General features: G+C 40.3%; 1 protein-coding gene across 2 annotated transcripts in view; it reads right to left on the bottom strand.

Annotated features, from left to right (window-relative positions):
• LOC117021135 (rho GTPase-activating protein 7) overlaps positions 1 to 20587 on the bottom strand; it is a 42950-nt gene extending 22363 nt beyond the window's left edge. Inside the window, exons 1-3 of one of the 2 annotated variants that reach the window (XM_033103952.1) lie at positions 20190 to 20587; positions 6067 to 6138; positions 677 to 758 (exon numbers count right to left, since the gene is read on the bottom strand). In XM_033103952.1, the coding sequence (XP_032959843.1) occupies positions 677 to 758; positions 6067 to 6138; positions 20190 to 20226 (191 nt within the window). In that variant the 5' untranslated portion in view covers positions 20227 to 20587. Of the gene's footprint in view, positions 1 to 676; positions 759 to 6066; positions 6139 to 20012 lie in introns of both variants that reach the window. The other variant, XM_033103951.1, reaches the window with a different exon arrangement.
• Between the last annotated feature and the right edge of the window lie 328 nt (positions 20588 to 20915).

The raw sequence follows: 20915 nt of genomic DNA on the forward strand, positions 1-20915 counted from the left end.
GGATTATCAGTGTCCGATCATTGTCTGCTACATGTTTTGTTATGTCCATTTCATTAAAACCTAGCCTGAAGATACAATGAACAAGTTTTATTCACATTTCACATCAATGCTCAGTTACTGCCTGTCCACTGTATGTTAAAGGCTGTGCTGAATTATTTCACAGCCTTATTTAATCCTATTGTTACTATTTTGTACCTGGAAAAGCTAAACAGGTTCAGAGCTGCTTTCCTGGAATTCAAGACATGGTCCTCCTGATTCTAATATGCCATAATCCGCTTGCTCCCAGTTATTCCTTTGAATGTGCTATTCCCATTTAATATAACAGTGGCTTCAGCTCTGTTAGGATACCTGATTGGGGTTATGTAGTCAATTACATTGCCCTTTTAAAAACCCTGTTCCAACTTCCTGAACCATCCGAAGTTAGGTGTTTTAGCAATCATATGGTATTGAGCGTGTAATGGTATTATTTGAGTACCTCCCAGGGCAGTGCTATTTTAATGGCGATACTAAATAATAAGACTTTAGTTATTTTAATGAAAAGGCCTATAATTTATAAAGAACTAAATCACTATACCCATTTTCTAATAAAAAACCTGACATAGAACAAAAAAGCATCTTGGTGATAAGCACTGTGTTCTTAAAAGAAAAAGAAAATGCTTAAAACATTTCTGTTTACCTGCATAAAGCCTCAGTGGCATCTCTGTCCAAAAAGTCATGTTCTCTCTTGACTAAGGAAATATCAATGGGGAACAGGAGATCTGAAAAGACAAATATATAGAAAAATAAAAGTAAATACATTTATTGAGCACCCTAGATTCTTGGCAAACTAGCCCAGTTTAGCACAAAAGGGGGAAAAAACTCCAAAGTGATTTTGAATACTGACTGTATGCAGGACAGACACCTCACTCCCTATTAAATGCTATGGGAGAATAAAGCTGCTTAAGAGATTCTATATTCTAAAGATATTAAGGATATTGAAGATATTATAAAGAGAATTCTGTATCCTTCAGGGTCTTGAAGGAGCTTAGGCTCTAAAGTGGTCTGGAGATTAAGGTTGCTCTCTCTTCTTGTCAAAGGTAAGTGGTTCATAACACTCTTCCCACCTTTTTAAAACAAATCAGCAAGCAATAGACCCCTTGCTATAAATTATAATTTAAGCCAGAATGAATACCAGAAGGATGCTCCCTTTTAATGTGGCTAGGTTTTTTTTTTTCCCTTCTTTTTTCCCATGTGTGTCTTTGCTCAGGGAAGAGGTCATGGGGGGATGGCCCATTGGCTCAGTTGGTTAGAACGCAATGCTCATAACACCAAGGTCGCTGGCTCTACTCCCACATGGGCCAGTAAGCTGTGCCCTCCACAACTAGATTGAGAAAAAAGAGGTCATGGAAAACTGGGCCAAGGAAAGATCCAGAAAACAATGGCAAGGGGTGATAAATGGAGCCTAATCATTTGCATGATATCAAAAGCTAAAGAGAATTCACGATATGCTATTTTTAAACAAATATTAGCACTTCCCTATGGTTTTTCAGAAGTTTATAAAACTCCCCCTAAAACAAAAGACCAGCTATAAAGAATCCCAAATCCCTTAATTGTAGAAGAGATCAATACTCTTCGAATACTGAAGAGTTCTATCGGAATTGAAAAGCAGAAAGGAGGACCAAGTCAACTCAAAGGAAGAATTCCTTTCAGTATCTCTTGTTGATAAATATATCCAAGAAAAGTAGAGAGAAGACCAGCAGCACCACTAGAAATTTACAAAAGCTCTGGATAAAAGCACATTATTCCTCTTTAGAGGTCTAGCTATTAGGGTCAATAACGGGCCTTCCTATATATTATAGAATGCTTCTAGAATATCATGAGTAAGAGTTCTGTGAAACTCTGTGGGTCAGGAATAGGCAAAAACAACTCAGCACAGCAGGAAATCAAGATTACTATAACCAAAATAATCCTTTTGGACTCCAAATGGCAAATGCTGCATAGTGGACAAGACACGGCAGCTAGCAGGAGATGACAGTAATTAGTCATGTTCTAGCTGTTGGGCTGACTGGGGAATACATGACTGGTCCTTATGTTTTGATTGTTTCTAACTTACAATACTGGTTTTATAGGATGGTATGGGAGTAATTTATTTTACAGATAACACGTAAGAATACTTTTTTTTTTTACAATGTTGAAAACTAACTGAGTGTTAAAGGCCAATCTGTTTTTCTGAAGGCTGGAGTTAGATTAATGATACTATTTCCTGAATGAGAACATAGGCAGACCAATGAAGTAGCGATAGCCCAAAAATGTATGAATACATGAAATTCAGTATTGCAGGATTATATCTCTTCATTAAATTACAACATCTCTTAGGCAAATGATTAGAGGCACCATTATAGTAGAAATAAAAGAGGGGGCATATAGTGAATGTAAACTCTTAGTAAACACAAGCAAGGCAGACTGTGATGCCGTTTAAAGGTTGTGGCATTGTATTTTACTTTAAACAGATACCAAAAACTAAGTATTAAACAATAGAGCTGACATTAAAGAATACGTTTTTAATCCTTCCAGAGTATAACATTAGATCTATAAATGTGAACTAAAAAGCTCAAATGCCTGTGAAGTGCATATGAGAAAGCAACCATGCTGTTTTAGCAATTCCCATCTTAGCGTACCTGGGCCTGTATTTTAGATGACTTTCCTGATCCAAATTAACTTTAAAATTCTGCGGTTTTCTTTTTCTTTTCTTTTTTTTTAGTTCTAGGGTAGGTAGGGGCTAAATGTAAGAGGAGTGAAGTAATTAAATCAATAATTTTCTATTATTTGCCTATACTTTTCTTTTTGTTAAGCAGTGGCTTTTAAAAGATGATGGTTTTATTGACATATAGAAGTTCTCTGAGTGCTTCAGGTTGGGATTTAAACTTCCAGCTTGGGTTTAAAGGCAGGAAGTAAAAACTGCCAAGGACCAAAATAAAGCTAAACAGGAAAACAAGGAATGTGTGGGTTGGTGTGCGGAGTGTGTGTACTGCGCACACTGTACACAGTGGCAGGATGAAGGCGAGAAATTACAGCCCAGAACAATACACCTCAAAAGCAGGCTTATGCTTAAAAAGACCTGTACACATGAAGGGACCCTGAAATGTAACTTGTGAAAATGCAGTCTGTGTTTTAGGATTTAGGAAGACGTAAGACAGAGACTGGAACTGGGTCTTAGCAAACATACACGTCACAAGAAAGTGCTGCTTGGCAGCAAATCAACACCAAAAATGGACATAATTGAAGGAAATTTAATTTCTAAACAGGAGAACAAAAGGAACAAAAGGACAGCCGTGTCAGTGCCACTGCAAATGCAATTATCTTTCCTCATCTCCAGTAGAGCTGTGAATTGAAAATCCAGTAGAATGCTAGTCCCTCTCCCCCAAAAATCCTACTGAAGGACAGAGATATACTAAATGTTCACAGGTCAAAAATTCTCTCTAAAGGAAAGATAAGCAATTTCATCCTAATAAGCATGAAAGTTAATCAAATATCTTAAAAAAAAAAAAAGAATTGGAGATATTCTCTGAAATGGATGAAGAGCAAAACATTTTGCATAGTCTAACAATAAAATAATTCTTCATGGAAAATCATACTTCAGCTTGGGCTACAATAAGGAAGACCAAGTATTGTAAATTGGGTAATGAATTAATTTAGCTGAATGAGCTAGGGAAATAAAAATGATTTCAATGGTCTCTGCCCTATTTGCTTTTAGGGAAGACCTCCCACCCAACTCCATATCCCTCTTTGTTCGAAGCAGCCTACTGATCACGTCTAGCACTTCCAAGCTTACACACTATATTCACTCTCAGCATGGACTCATGGAATTTTGCTCGTGTGTTAAAGAAGGTTAGTAGTGACCCTTAGCTCCAACTGAGAGCTCCTTGCCATTTTTACAGGAAGTAGGCTGCTTGTTATTCTCCTCGAAGGAGGGAAGAGCTAAAGACACATTTTAAAATCACTGCTTATTGCAAGAAGAGTTGAAGGCTCCTGGTGAAAACATTTAAGTGACATCATTTCAATCTAATCTTTCAGAGATTTTTGTCACAAGGTGACTATCTCACAGCACCTTAAGTGATGAAAAAATTGTATTTTAAAAATGTAAATCAGCTAAAATTATGTTTGCTTTTTGTGATTTTTGGCAATTCCTTAAAGGTCTTTTTGAGGTTTGAACTGCTTTGTTTTTATAAAATATGCAGCATCTACACAGTGCCGGGCATCTTTGTTGGTGCAGAATACTGGCCGGTTGATTAATTGAATGCATGAATGACTAAATGAGAGAGACCTAGTGTCATCATCTCAGGAGAGTTAAGGAAACAAAGAACGCTCAAGTTGGAAGAAGCCATGGAAATCGTTTAATTTACTCTCAATTTAGGAATCACTTCATTATTCACCCAACCTTTGCTTGAAAATCACTCATAAAATGGGAGTTCACTAGTTCACACTGTAATTTTTCAAAAATGATTTTATACAGAGAATAATAACTCTCATTTAAATGAAGAGTCTACGTGCAGAGCTCACTGTGCCCACACCGTGCTGCCAGGGGCTCAGAGAATGAGCCAGACTCCAGGTGCTTCTCATTCTTGGTCCCAGCACCTGAGTGGCCCCCAGGGCACTGATGGGAACATGTAGTAAAAATTCAGCCTAGATCCTGATTTTTTTTTTTTTAAAAAGGTCAATTTTTCTGAATTAAAAAAATTGAAGACCACTGAAGAAATAATATTCATCACATGACAATCTAAAGAAAAGGGAAAAGCTTAATTACAAATTGGGAAAATATGTCTGCAACACATGACCACCATAAGCTTAGTATTTAGAATTAAGTGCTCTTAAGAATCATTAACAAAAGCACCATCGACTCAGGAAAAAATGGGCAACAACCATTTTACAGACAAGCAAATACACAGTCAGATGATATGAAGAAATGTGCGTTATTATCATTAATGATTAGAGAAATGTAAATCAAACTCCGGAAGATATCATTTTATATCCTATTGATTAACAAAAAAAATTAAAGTGTGACAATATCAAGTGCTGAGAGCATTTGGATGGATAGGAGCTTTATACCGGGATGCCAAAAAAATGTATACAAGTGGACACTTTGGTCAATGTTGCTCAAGCAGGAGTTTGCCGTAATCAGAAGTGTCTGGACGCTGACGGTAACCACTTTCAGCACCTCTTGTTATTGCAGAAGTCAAACATGACTTGTATTCTTCTTTTGTTATCAGTGTATATTGAGTATTACAATTTTAATATAGTTTTCCTTTCTTAAAATATGTATACATTTTTTGGGCACCCTCTGTATGTTACTGGTAGGAATGAAAATTGGTACAAGTGCTTTTGAAAAACTGCATTATAAATCAAACATACATATTCTGTATTACCCAATAATTCTCCTCCTAGGTACAGATACAAGATAAGTTATTGCACATGTATCACAAGAGTACAAGAATGCAGAAGAATGTTAGTAATAGTACAGTTTATAAAAGCAAAAAAGAAAAACCAAAATGTCCACCAATCAGAGAGTGTATATGAATAAACTCTGGTATAGCCACACAATGGAGTATTATATAGCAGTCAAAGCAAACGAACTACAGGAACACACAGCATAGAGGGCAGACAGTATGGAAGAATTGTAATATAATAATAAGTGAAAATATTAAATCCCACAAGGTTACAGAGAACACAATACCCTTTCTATAAAGGAAAAACAATTTTATGAAAGAATGTATTTTAGGAAAACACAATAAAACTACACAAAATGAAAGCAAGAAAGTGATACATAGAAGTTTCAGGATGATGGCGGCTTTGAATAGGGGGTTGGCACAGGGATGGAATGGGAGAACACATGTGTTATGATCAAGATCCTGGTTTTGGTTTTGAGTGGTGGGGGTCTTAAGTGCTCGCCACATTTTTTTTTTTTTTAAATAACTGAAATGGTTAAAATAAATAATAAAATGTCTGAAAATAAATCACAGATCAAACATAATCATGAACCAAGAATATGATTATGCCAATTTAAAAAAAAACATGTTGTTGCTGGCTCACCTTCATAAAGCTGTGCATACTGGGGAAAACCTGTGGCCCGTAGCCAATCACAGGCTTCTCTGGCTTCAATTTCTAGAACAGAACAGAAAGAAGACAAAAATATTAGTCATGTGTATCTCAGCATGCTTCTTCCTTAAAAAACTCTGATTTTGTTACACGAGCGAAACATCGATGGCTGTTGAAAATGGATAAGCCAAAAAGAAATCCATTTAATTCAAATGGTTTAAAGTTTTGTGCCTCTTTTCATACTTTTACAAATGCATGTCATTATTCCTCTTTCCTCGGAAAAAATGGGGTTCCAGCTGCTTCTGCATTCTGGTTACAAATGATTATGAAAAGAGGGCATAATGAGAAAGTCAAGAGGGATTAAATAATTAATTTTAAGCCTGGATGGCCGAACGTGGTTTATTTTTCATGTCAACAAAAGGCCACCAAGTACGTCTGAGACCCTGGACGAGAACTAACCTGACAGAAGGAACAGACCTTCTGCACCCCAATGGGATGCACCTAAAAGCCTCGGTCACTTGGACGACGTGCTTCTAGGTGCATTCTGTCAGGCAACCCGGAAGGCATTAAGTCAATAAATTCCACAATCTTTGGAGGCTGAAATGCCTAAGAAAGCTTCTATTTCCCTGTGATTAACATCTTGTAGATAGTATTGATAAACAGAAAGGCCGAGAGCAACTGACATACTGTGTTCAAATTCACTCAAGCACATGTTTACAATTCCGTTAAAGCTGCTTCACAGAGGCCGGCGGGGGCACGTTCATGAGTCTGTTTGCACAAAAAATATTCTTTCAGTTCTTCCCACCTTCCGCAGGCTATTAGAGTACTTAGGCATCTAAGGCTCATTTATTCACTCATTTATAAATGTCTCAACATTGCTTAATTTATTCCAGATTCAAGTCTTCCTGAAGCGTCGCTCCTCTGAGCCAGATGGGAGGCGGATAGCCCATGTTAGGAGAAGTACACATATCTTACTTTTCTTTAATAACTTTACGGTTTCAAAGCACTTTTTCTCTATTATTTCACGAGTTCCTTGGCCTTTAAAAAAAGGTAATTACGAACACTTAAATTCACTAATGCAGGTAGGGATGTCCTTATTGAGCAGGCCAAAGAGGAAAACAACCTGCTGTCTTCCTGTGAGTTAGTTAATAACTGAACTAAAAACAATTATGGCATTAAAGTGGAAATAAAGACATGGCAAAGTTAACTTCCATGACTCTTTTCAGTGTATGACAAAAGCAGCATTATTGATCACTAGATTTAGGACTGAAGTGGGGGTGAAAAGTAAAGTGACATAAATGTGTAAGAACCTCATATTTGCACTGAATAAAAGAATATATAGAATTTTCTAATGTGAATTATCTGCGCTTAACCGTGTTCATGTATTTATATCCATACCTTGTCTCAGAAAGAAATAAAGAAATTTTAAATAAAATCACCACATAAACACTTTCTAGAAAACTATATTGCCAGGAACTTATATAAAAGCTCAACATTTTATTTTAAAGAATGAGGAAACTACTGTTTCTCTATCTCTACGGCCCCTGCTCAAAGATAGCTACGGAAAGGAAAAAAAGGCAAGTGTTTGTTTTTTAAAAATATTTTAAATAACTCACTTCTTGTGACTATTTAGAGGTTGTTTCTGTTGATCGGATTGTCAGACACTGAACAATAGATTGTTAAAAAGTAAATGTTCTTGCTTTCTTAATATTTTACTGAACGAGTGGTGAGTAATCCAAAATTCTCAATGTCTACCCTTTTTTTTTTGACTATGTTCAGACATACCACTAAATCAGCACACACACAAAAGCTTTAATTAGGCTGGATTCGCCCACCTATTTGAGCATATTCCCACTTTTCTTATTAAAAGGCTTCATGCCAAGAGACACGAAGGATGTAAGATATTATTTTTCTAAAAAATCTTGGCATTTACAAATGAAAGTGTTGTCACATATATTATTCATTTAAGGCTCTGTGTGATTTCAAGAACTCATAAATGCTTATTGCTGTCTTGTTACTCTTCTTCATTTTCCATTATTAGGAAAATGAAATGCCCCCAAGACCAAAAATTGATCTAAAAAATTGTGTCTAAATTGACATTCTTTTTAGGGCCACTTGGATAGAAAGAAATGTCGTGACCAGGCAAAGGTTTGCTTCTCCAGCAGATAATTTAATTAAAGGTTTACAACAGCTAAAAAGCAGTACTTTCAAGAACTGCAGAGACCTGGTAATTTTACCCTTCCTTTCCCTTACCCTAAAATAGATGAGAATCTTTCTTTTAGATATAAAACCATGGGAAATAGACAAGCTTATATCTATTTTACATTTAAAAATGTCCACTATTGTAAACTTAGGCTGCATAGCAAATGAGAACTTAACTTGCTGTTTCTGTAGAAATCAGAATCAGAAAATGGTAAAAATTGTAAAAAGTTGTCAGATTTTTTTGACATAAATAGAATAGTTATTGATGTCATTCCTACTCCTTCCCAATTACTACAAGAGAAAATGGTGACAATCCAAGATGAAAAAAAATCAGTTCTTTCAACTTTATTTAATATGAAATGAACTGATGTCTACATCCAAGGCACATTAGAACACACTTTCAAGTTTCACTACCCTGATCGAGGCCATTACTTTCCCTCTTAGCTTCTATCTAGAACTCCTGGTGTCCAATTCTCTCCTCTCTCAGAGAATCTATCCACCACCCCTGCCTGGCTCATCCAACTTCCTGTTACAGTTTTAAACTTTATGTCTCTCCCTCACAAACTTCATTGGAGCTCTACTGCTTAGAAAGTCAAGTTTACACACCTCTGCGTGGTTTTCAAGGCTCTCTACATGGCGTCCAACTTAATTTTTCAGCTTCCTGTACCCTCTCTATACCCATCAAATTAAACTTGGTGCTCATCTTCCCTGGCCTGAAATGCTCTCCCATCCTCTCAGTGTCAAATTTTACTCATTCTTCAAGGCCTAGCCCAAATGCTACCTCCTCCAAGCAGTCCTCCCAGATGCCTCTCCACAATTTTATCAATGGCTAATCTTTATTGAGTGCTTACTATGTGCAAGACCCGTCTAAGCACTTAATGCATATTAATTCATTTATTCCTCATGCAGACCCTAAAACCTAGATTACTAATATCATCCCCAAGATATACAAATGAGGAAATAAGCAGAGAAATAACTACGTTTTCTTAAAAATGAGCTTTCTTTACATTCAAATGCCATAGGGGGAGTGAGAACTAAGACTTTCAGAAATGAGCAAGATAGATTCAATCCCTAAAAAACACACAAACAATATATATACATATGTGTGTGTGTGTGTGTGTGTGTGTGTGTATGTGTGTATATATATATATATATATATATATATATATATATATATATATATATAAAACATTTAAAATATTAAAGAAAACCATAAACATGCTTCATTACTTCAGTCACTTGAACTCCCCCGTACCTGGTTTTCTAGAGGCTTCTAACTGGCAATTAGGATATGACTTCTCCTTCAAGGTATGTGAGTGGTGGTGTGAAAACTATGAGGTTTATTTTTAAAAACACATTCCCCACCAGGCAAAAATGCCATCAGAAACCACAACTACAATGGAAATACAATGACACTTATACCTTCATTTTCTCTAAGCAAACAACAGACAAACGTGTTAAGGAGGAAACAGGAAATTTTTACTGGAAACAGTGTTAGTGATTAGTTGTATTAGATGAATGAGGTCCAGGAGACTCTTTCGTGTATGACTGGGAACTATTAGGCCATATTTGCACATTTCCTGGCATGTGGCATGACCCTATCTTCCCTTTATCCCTCAACAGTAAGTTAGACAGAAATTCCCCAACCCGGTCATCTTTCTGTTGGACTCGCTGCTCTTAGCAGACTGAGCAACCGTAATTGGGTGGAAGCAGGATGTGATTACTTCCATCTTCTGTTAGCTGTCTTCACATGAGCACTTTCAGGCTCCTGCCTTCTTTAACAACATGCTACCAAAATCAGGACTCAAGGCAAATGTTACCTGGAATTTATCCCTTAAAGTCTAAGGAACTGGAGGACTAATTCAGACTAAGAACTATGACTTGAATCCTTTTCTCTAAACACACACAAAGGCCAGAGACTGGTTATCAGAAGTTACAGAGAGCACTATATATTAATATTTATTAAACCTTAATGTTATCTAATCACAGTAAAGGTTTTCACTGGCAACTAGCTGCATTACTATCCCTATGTGTCTAAAAATTTCTAAACATCCGCTACGCATATTCTGAAAGAAACCAGTTCCGAAGCTTCTGAAAGACCTGTCAATACTAATTCAGTTTCTAAGGGCATCTGGCCCAACAGTGGCTGACCCAAATTCATTTTTAGGTATATTCTAGTATAGTCATACATTTAAGTGAAGCCAATCATCCTGCATTTTCCCCTTCACTCAATATTTATTTATTGAACTACTAAGTGTGCTGCCAGCTACGCTCTGGGACAATCACCCAGGTTCCTGCCTGGAAGCAGGAAGCCAAATGGAAAGGTAATTCACAGTTGAGTACATAGAGTCTGATGATCCCCTACTTAAGGTGAATTGGTTTCCTAAGGGCTATTCTAAGGCCCACATGTTTGCTAAGTCCCAAGTGACCCTGTACAGGCAGCACCAATGAATCCTTACTTCCTAGGTGAAAGCAAAAGTCCTAACAACGGCCCCTTACGCCCTGGCCCCTCACGACACCAGTCTCCCTTGGGCTAACGCATCCAGTCATACTGGCCTCTTCTCACCCACCCCAGTCCCCTTTTCCTGCTTTATTTTTTCTTCTCCCAAAACATTCATTATGTTTACTTTCTGTCTTTCCCCTCCGCAAGCTCCAAAAGTTGGGCAAGTGTCTCTGTCTGTTTTACTCTCTGATATATCCCATGAACTTACTAAGTGCGGGGCACATAGTAGTTGTTCAATAAGTAAATATTACATAAGTAAATACACCACAATATGATTTTCGTTCTCATGAAGTGGTCTTAATTTTTCTGCCCGGGGTCCACAATAAGAAATACATGTAAACTGTAACCGGGTACATATATGTATGCACGTATTATGTACGTACGCACATATTATATGCACTCATTCATGTACACAAACACATGAGCATGGGTAAGCGTATGTAAAAGTGTAACAAGTTTCACCAAGGAACAGTTACAGTAAGTGATGCAGCCTTACATTTTTTTAATCCTATTTTCAAAACGCTACTTGTTACCTACCAAAGCGATCAGTTTGAAACACATTATTCCATGCAAAGTTTTTTCTTAAAAAGACAGAGAGAAAGGAAGGGAAGGGAAGGAAACGAAACGAAGGAAGGAAGGAAAGTAAACTAAGGACTGTAGAACAGAGGAGAATGTGATGTACTATGGGAAAGACATGTATGAAATCAGAGGTGGTAGGGAGAGAGTGAGGGGGCTGCTTGAGCACACGTTTATGCTCCACCTTTATTTAAGGAGGGGTTATGATCTCCTATGTAAGACTGGATGGCAGGAGAGGAGATTCGGAGTAAAGGAGACAGAATGAGGTACTGTGTTTCCCGGAAAATAAGATCTACCGGAAAAATAAGCCCTACATGATTTCTCAGGATGACATCCCCTGAACATAAGCCCTAATGCGTCTTTTGGAGCAAAGCTTAATATAAGACCCGGTCTTATTTTCAGGGAAACACGGTAAGTGGAGAGATGGGGAAGCACAGGTGTTTGTGAAGGAATGGTAAGTAGTCTGGATTTACTGTAACACAGAACAGAGGAAGGAGAGGCAGGAAGTGGAAAGTAGATACCCCACAGAGCAGATACATAAGCATCCTCTTCGACTGGGTACCCAATGAGCAACCAGAACTATTTCCTCAGATGCAAAATAGCTTTGCATCTGAGTGTCCCAAACTCCTTCTAATAACCCATTACAGAAAGGGGGCAAAGTATTACCTGTAACAGATCAGGAAATCTGGTCCAGGAAAGAATCCATTATTCAGTGAAGTAGCCTTAAGAAAATAATTTCTCTGGACCAGTTTCTCATCTGTAAAACCTGGGATTGCTGTAGGCTTTGTAAACCCCCTAGGTCTCTGTCCCGAGATTTCCTTTATGTCTAGTTTCCTCTCTCCCTAAGACAAGCTTTAGAATAGGTTCCATTTCTACTGTTAATTTCCCAGATTTATCATCAATTATATGGAGACATTCTTCTTCCCTCAAAAAATTGGATCAATTGAGTCCCAATTTTATAAATTTACTGAAGTTTATTGCTAAAACTTGCTCTTTAAAGGATGAATTTCTTGATTTGTCCAGCGAAGCCTATGTTCATATTACAGAGAACTCAAAACACTAAATGTTTCTGCTTATCTGTGTGTCTATAGCCCTCAAACTAAAATCAATCTTTATAGGAAGAAAACACTTCAACCTACAGAAGTTTTGGTTTAAGTTTGCTTACTGATCTTTTATGTTCGTATTTCTGTTATAGCAGCAGCCTGGCTTCTGCAGCATCAGTGAACTGGGCACTAAAATGCATCTTGGAGCTTTTCATCTTTTCTCTTTACAAGTAAGGAAGCTGGTTTAGAGTTTAGATAATTTGCTTAAGGGTCCGGAGCTCCCCACTCTCACTCCCAAGTCAGAGCACTTTCTTCACACTTCAGTCGTACCCACAGAGCACCCTCACTTTTAAATCACGGACTGTTTATCAGTACAAGTAAGAACAGGAAGTTTGAGGGGAGTTTTCTTTTTTCCCTCCTGCTTGAGGTTTGGAGGAAGATATGTTGCTTTCTAGTAAAGAACATGCCTAGAAATAACAAAAAGGGGGAAAAAAGGACCCACTTTCCCCAACGATGTGATGACAACTTAATAAATGGTTTTGTTTTGAAAGAAGGAAACCTTGGGAGGCACACCCTGCAAGCTTATACCTGGGACATGAAATGACACTTCAGCAATGCAGAAATTAAACCAATTGAAATCAATTGAAATCCCCTTTGGGAATCACTTAGTTCAAGCATTTGCAAACTACTGTGTTTAACACAAAAACAAAACACAGAACAAAACAAAAAAGGCAAACAACTCACATAAAAAAATATGTGCTCTTCCCTGGCAAAAGTAAACAGCTCTCTATTAATTCGAGCCCATGTATTACATGGTTGTATCAGGCGCGTCAGACTTGGGCTGATTCAATTATTTCCAGGAACAGAAAGTATCTCCCAACTAATCAAAAATTGGCATTTATTACCCAGCACAAAGAAGTTCAACTGAAATGAAAATAAACTATTAAGGAAACGGATACTGCATCACCACATCTTTCTATTTCATTTCAATTTGAGGTGGGATTAAAAAAACCCCAAAACCTTTGTTTACACACACACACACACACACACACACACACACACACACAGTTTTTAGTATTCTATAGTATTTAGTATTCTATATCAAAGATTCATGCATTTCAAACCATACAATGCTAAGAAAAATGATTTGAAATAGCTTTTAAAATACCGCATCCTTTAAAGATGATAACTGCATAGATTAAAACAATTTCAAAAAAGAAAACAATCTAAGTATTATAACATACTTTTCAGGGCCCTTATTATTTGGAGCCTCATGTTTTGGTAAAGTGAAGCAGATGTTTTAAGATTATATAATCCACTTCCTTTTTAATTTATTATTCAAGGCAAAATATCTGGTTATAAAGCTAAAGTAACTCCCTCCCGCCCCCCCCCCCACCACTACCATCTCCAACATTAAAGGATGGCAGGCAGGTCAGTTCTTTCTTTTACATATGTTAGCAAAGCTTACTTTACTAAGGCCCATCCCCCTCCCCCCAGTCATTGTCTTTTGCCCTTATATCTACAGTGCTATAGTACAGGAAATATAAAATACTGCACGTGTTATAGTGCTACAAAAACCTTAAATTAGAAATAAAGGGAATAGTGAGGAATTCTGAAGAAACTGTTCACTCATATTTTAGCCCATTCTGACAAAAAAAAAAAAGAAAAAAGGAAAAAAAGAAAAGAAAATCAAGAATCAAGTGAAAAATCAAATTGCCTTATTGAAGACCAGTAAAAATAAACACATGGCAGAAAGTGGTTAATATAAGCCACCTCTAGCCATTCCTATATTTAACCTCAAATAGGAAACACTATTCCATTTGACTTTCTTAGTTTTGTGCCCAAAAATATAAGAAAAACTAAGGATTACTGTCTTCTAGGTTAGCTAAAGAATTATTTTCATCAAAATTGCTTGTGGCATCCAGTCCCCGCTGCCCCCAACACATACCATCTAATGGTGAAAATCTGATTCAGGTGCACCTATGTAGTTTAGGAATGTTTCTGGTCAAATAACCGATATATTTTTTTCTCTTACAAACACATTAAGATCCTCATTTTGTTGCTGTCACCATTTGGTTACACATGTGGGCAGGAAGGGGTCAGAAGTTCCATTCAAGTCACATGTGGCCTTGGACTAGTCACTGAACTTCCCCCCATCTCAGTAGGGAAGAGGCAATGTTTTCCCAGGCTGCCTTTGCAAAGTTCTGGAATTTCCCATGAAATGACTTTTACAAATGCACAGGACTATGCAAGATCCCTCTTCCGGGCTATACAGTTTCAAAAGGATAATCGTGTGGAGATGGTCCCTTATGAATTTATGGTTTCTCCAGACTCAGGAGGTGAAAATGATTTCAGAATTCTGGCATCTTCTATCGACTTTGTCACCTGAGTGTGACAAAAGGCACAATATGGCTGTCGTACAACCCTGTGTATGGGCCACAGGCCTTTTCACCTTCAAGGTCCCTTCCTCAAAGTGCTGCAGCACAAGAAATGTTACAACCTCAGGGTGTGGAAAACTTTTGTCCCTCAGACATCCTCTGGAGACGGCAGCGAGGAGAAGGAAGGCGCCTTTCTGACAAGTCAGGAAGCAGCCTCCAGTCCTCTCCACAGGACACTCAAAGGTGGGGCAGGGAAGAGAACAAAATGTGGATGGGAGGTGTCAAAGGCATCTGAGGATTCCCGCTTCACTGACCTCAGCCTTCTGTTAGCTTTCACGTTTTCTCCTGGAGGCAGGAGGAGGTAAGAAATGAAAAGGCCACCAAGTAGAGGCATGTGTGAATGACAAAAGAGCATACTTTCCACGGTGAAACTCAGTCTATTAGCAAAATAAAAAACAAGTATGAATTATTAAGAAAAACTGATTCCTCTATGTTTCGGCTTGACTTTAGTTAAGTACAGTATTTTACCTTTTGGTGCCCAAGAATGTTATTTCTGAATAGGCAAACATTTTCAAGACACCATTCAAATGCTTTCAGTGACACCTTTTCCCTTAGAGATATTATTTTAAAATACTTTCACTGAAGAAAGCATTATTCAGTACAGTCAATAGAGTCTAGAATACGGTATCACAAACTCCTTGTCTACATGTTAAGAACAGAAGCTCACGTCTCCATTCACGAGGCTCCAAGGAAGGGACACAAAAACCACTACTTTTCCAGTCCTGGACCCTAACATTATAGATCCCTACGAGCACTAGTCCTTTAGGAAACTGCAAAGTTACTGCACGGCTCACTATCAAGGCCAAATGCCAGACACTGCTTCCTAGATGGAATCAACTCTTGACAAATACATCTCCCTGAGTTGAACTCTACAGCCACCCATACCTGGTTGAAATTCTGGCTCTGCTATATACAGTGAGCGACCTTGGGCTAAGTATTTAAACCCTCAAGCTTCAGACTCCTTATCTGTAAAATGGGATAATTATATTTACTTTGTGGCATTGCTGTGAAAAAAATCAATGTGATAATGAAAGCCAATGTACATGATGAATTTTACTTCTATAATATCAGTACTATCCTATCAAAAGAACGAGAATTTTTTAATAAAAATTAAAAAGGCGTATCCATACTAGAGAAAGTATTTCTTGTGAGAAACTAGAAAAATACATAGGCTAAATGCGCAAGGGTTTTTTCCTGTCCATCATGAATTACAAGGGCAAGGAAGGATAGTGAAAAGATTGTTCCGACAGAGTAGACCTAATTAATGAAGCCCCAGCAGGACTACTCCCTCTCCTTATCATTGATCATGATAATCCTTAACAATAACACAGGGTCCCCCAAAGAAAAGTGCAGACAGGAAGAACACTTCTCGGCTGGGAATCTTACCCCTTTTACATTAATTAGATTTCTGACTAATTTGAAGCTGAAAGAAAACACTATGGACTGCGCTCATTCCAGCAACCCGTGCCCAGAAAACATATCTGAAACCTACAGCACCATCTTTTTTAGAAGAGGAGTTACCCTCATGTCTGTGAATTCTTCCATTTGCGATGGTCACAGAGTCTGCTATAAATACAGTTGTGAAAGTCTGCTCCAGAAAAGCATTTTCCTCCTAATTCCACGGCCATGGAAAAGACGAACTTCAGACTGAGCTTTCCAAGACAGAGTGTTTGGCTGTTTACACTTTATGGTTGGACATTAGTTCACCTCCACCCACCATAGTGAGGAAAACCTTTTATGTCTTGAATGCTGTACATAGATTATTCCTTTGCATTGTAGCCCCACTGCTCCAAAGCAAGTACCTTAGGGGTAAATAAATCCTGCTAAAACGAGCACTCAAGAGAAACACAGATGATTGACTAAGTTTAGAAATTGAATTTTCTCTCCTCCACTGGATCCTAACCTCAAACATCGGCGTACGTAAACATTAAAAATGAAAATCACCTTTCTACCTAGGTCAGCTTTATAATTTTAAGAACAGCTGGGCATGATGGCACCTTGATGCCAGTTCCACCACGGGGCCAGATTTTGCTATTATGTTCTAAAGCACCAAGAATTCGGTCTTTAGTGATTTGGGCAATATCCAGGGAGGAAGGGGAAACATCTGAAGTTATTTTTACTCTTGCAAGTCTTCAGGCTGTACAGGGTGAATGCTAGGGTGGGTCAAGTATTGTCTGGAGCAGTTCAGGGTCTTTTTTCTTTTTCTTTTTTTTTTTTTCCCCTCTCTGCATGGCCTCATTTCCGTCTTCCGGTTGCTAGGAAGGAGAGTTAAGCATGGGAAACTCGTGTTTACAATGCTGGACCATCCTGTCCAGCACAAGGCTCGCTTAAAAAAGTACGATTCACTTCACCCACTGGACTTTGGATGTCCCATTCTTCTGGACCAAATCACCCTTCTCTGGATATTTTCAAATTGCATATTTACCTGCCTAAGTCATAAAAATAACACTTTCATTTGAACATTGCATCATGCCTACTCTCCATGGGACACCAAGGGAAACCCAAGTACTTCATTTTGATTTTGAAACCACCTTTTGAAATCCCACCACGCCTCTGATTGGAGGCATCTCACTGAGACCTGCCATCGCCTCTTTAAGCCCCACTAGTTTTATAGGGTAAGAGTTTAAGTACTATGCACATTTTTTACTCACTTCACAGTAATAACTTGTTTAATTGTAACATGCTTTTCTATTAATCTGGTATCTTTTCCAGAAGCAACCAAGCTTTGCTTGGTCTTTGCTCTTTGAAATGCAATATAGAATGACAACAAAATAATAAACAAAGAAAGGCTTTAGGTTAAAGTGCAATAGAGTCTCTCTTTTTCACTACACAGCTACAGGAAAATCCTTTGCCTGGTCCAGTGTATTAAAACTTGGCACACTGCCTACAATTAGTCACAGTTAACTGCTTAACTGTTCAACCTTTTTACTCTTCCAGGAGTAAGTGGTGTTTCTTATAAGATCTACAATTGGGAATTTAAGACACAATGGTAGTCACCAAAACCACTTTTCCCATTCACTCTAGGGAAAGATTTAAGTTGGGAGATACTTATTCTGATTCTGCGTAGCTGGGAAACCAAGTCAGGCCCCGTTCTTGAGCTTCAGCCTATTTTGTGTCAGGTGTCACTCAGCTTGAATTAAAATAAAATCCGTTTTTGTTAAAAGCAAACTTTTAAAAGCAGCTGCAAGAGAAAGTCAGTCTGCTGTGCTTCATTTTAAACTCTGAACAGTAGTGCTAATGAAAAAAATATGCACCCAGGTTTGGGCCACGCTGTAAATCTGGCATGCCACAATAAAAGTTAATACAAGCAATCGCCAACATTTTCTCAGAAAATGTCTCGAAATAACTTCTGAACGCACATCTGCTAACTATTTGACACTCATTCCCCAGGATTTTAGTTCTTCTATTAGGGGGTCTGTTGACTTACAGGGCACCCCTCTGACCATCTGCTGCAGTCTGGAAGCCAAGATGGCACTGGGTGCCTCCATTAATTCCACACTTATGGTCTGCAAATTATCTCTGCGGAGGACCAGCCTGCAGTCCAGATGGATGCTGAATTAGTCAACCTCTTGGAGCTGCTGATAGATTTACATTCAGAGTTCTGCTGGCCTATTATTTTCTCTCATCCTTTCAGCAAACAGAGTTTGGAAAAAAATGTAATTTGAGACTCAGAATTCTGCTTTTTCCAAAACTGTGATTTTTTTTCCTACCCAAATGCGTCATAGATGCCACCCTCATGAATCTTTCTGTAGCGGATAGCTGTGCCTAGGCTGCATTCCTCCACCTCATCAACAATGGCTGAACCAGCCTTCAAATCCTGAGAATGAACCCATTTGCTAACCATGTTGGATGTAGAAAAACTCACTCAAAACTAGTGTGAGGCAAGGTTTTCTTCTCCCCAGTGCAGACTGACTATATGCAGGGAGTTTCCTTCTACAATAACTAGCATAAATTGGGTATTTGTAAAACATCAGTACCAGACACTGTGCTAAGCACTCGTATTAGCTCATTTGACTCCCACAACCGCTTCGCGCAGTAAACGCAATTACTATCCCCACGTTTCAGACGAAGGAGGTAGGCCCTGTCACTTCCTAGATTCGTCCAACTACTAGGCTGCAGACCCAGGATTCCAGGAGTTAGAGCGGACCCCGCAACCTGCCTCTCCCGGGGTCCCCTCTAACTCCCTTCGAAATATGGGTTATGCGCTGGAAAGACGCGCGTTGACTCGGTCAATTACACGTGGCAGGGCCAGTTTGCTACAGCCGGGGGCGCAACTCCTTCGGTAGGATCAAAGGCTCGGCCCGTGACGTTGGAGGTGGGGACAAGAGCACAGAGTGGGGCAGAGTTCTAAAAGGCCGTCGCCTCACTCCGAAAAAAGTCGGTCCGGCGGCGTGTTTCCTTCCTTTCGCTGGCTCTGGGAGTCGCTCAGCGCCGGCGCCCCCTCGGGAGCCAGGGGCGTGGGCATCTCCACCGGACATTTCAGGAAACCGATTCAGCGCCCCAGAACGTGAAGCCACACCGCAGCCTTTCTCGCAGACCCCCCTCACAAACCATGGGACTAGCCAAATTGCTTCAAAGCTCTCCAGGGGCCGGCAGCCACCAGAGACTTTCCTACGTCTGCCTTATTGTCCAGCGTTTAAAATATTTGAACAAAAACAGTTTAAAATTAAAACAATTTTTTTGGATGAATTTACTTTCCGTTTTAAAAAAACAAAACATTTCCATGTGCCACCACGGTCTAAACGTCCTTAAATTATTAATAAACTTTCAGGGAATCAACGCTGATTTTGAACTTGTACGGTGAAGGACAGCAAGTACCGAGCCCTGAAAGGTCTCCGAAGGAAATATGCTAGAAAGGCTGTCACGCCACGTCCCTGGGAGCCGGAGGCCATCGCCGCCTGGGATTTCCAGCGGGGATAGAAGATGCCTGGCCCTGAGCCCCCTGCCTGACCCTACGCCCCACGCCGGGTCCTGCACCCTTAGCCCGGCCCTACGTCCCAGCCGCAGCGGGAAGTTAACCCGGGCTTAACTTAATCAGTCGCGGTCGCCCCCAGCCCGCAGCCCTTCTTGGAACCCACTGGACGCGCCAGCCCGAGGCCCCCAGGCAATGAGCAGCCAGGGGTCATTACCTGAGATTAAGGACCCCCACCCCAACCCCTCGTTTTTCCCACACTCCACCTCCTCCACTCCAAGAAACTCGGGCGACTCCATCCCAAGCCTCCTCGGAAAGCGTTTCAAAAGCACAGAACGTCAGGCACCGACTTGATAAGGCGGGGTGACATTTCCTCCGCGGTGGGTCCCTTCCGCAGCTGGCTCCCGCGGCTGGCCTAACGGCAAGGCACAAGTCTAGCTTACGTGTTAGGATCATGGTGTCCGGCTTCTTTCTGCACATCAAGTGCGGCTGGGGGTGGCAGGCACGCAGTAGGGAAATCGAGGCAGCCGGAGGCAGCTGGGCTCCTGCGCCAGGACCCACGGCGGCACCCAAGACGCGCGCCCCGGAGGTCCTCAGCGCATCCTTGCTCGCCTCTTGGTGCCACTCGCCACGGCCCCAGAAAGAAACGGGGTTTTCCAGAGGTCGAAAAGGAAGAGCGTTCAAGGAGCGGGGCGAGAAGCCCGGGATCGGTTGCCCCTGCTGCGGAGAAGTTCGGCCATGGCCAGAATGGGAGCGAAGCGCCCTCGCACAGGCGGCTAGAGCGCACTGCCTCCCGCGCGACCTCCCAGCCTCGCCCTCCCGCAGGGCCCACCCCAAGGGGAGGGACGAGGCGGCTCAGCTTTGCCTCCTCACCGCCTCCTGGGTAGCACGCCACCGCCTCCAGCTGTTTTCAGGCCCCGCCCCCTCTCCTGGGCCAGCCCAGCCTCGCGCTCAAGCCCCGCCCACTGCCCCGCCCCTGGTCTCCTTCCCGGGGCTGGGCTCGCCAGTCTCAGCTTCAGCTTCAGGCAATCCTCTGGTCCCGCCCCTCTAGCCCCACCCCGCACCTCCTCTGCAGAGTCTGGAATGTTTTCCTCTGGCCTGCACGTCTGCAGCAGGAAGCGCCTAAAGGTCTCCAACTGTTGGCGTCTGGGGCAAAGGCAAAGGCTGTA

Source organism: Rhinolophus ferrumequinum, chromosome 4 (genome assembly GCF_004115265.2).
Source record: "Rhinolophus ferrumequinum isolate MPI-CBG mRhiFer1 chromosome 4, mRhiFer1_v1.p, whole genome shotgun sequence".
NCBI classification, from domain to species: domain Eukaryota; kingdom Metazoa; phylum Chordata; class Mammalia; order Chiroptera; family Rhinolophidae; genus Rhinolophus; species Rhinolophus ferrumequinum.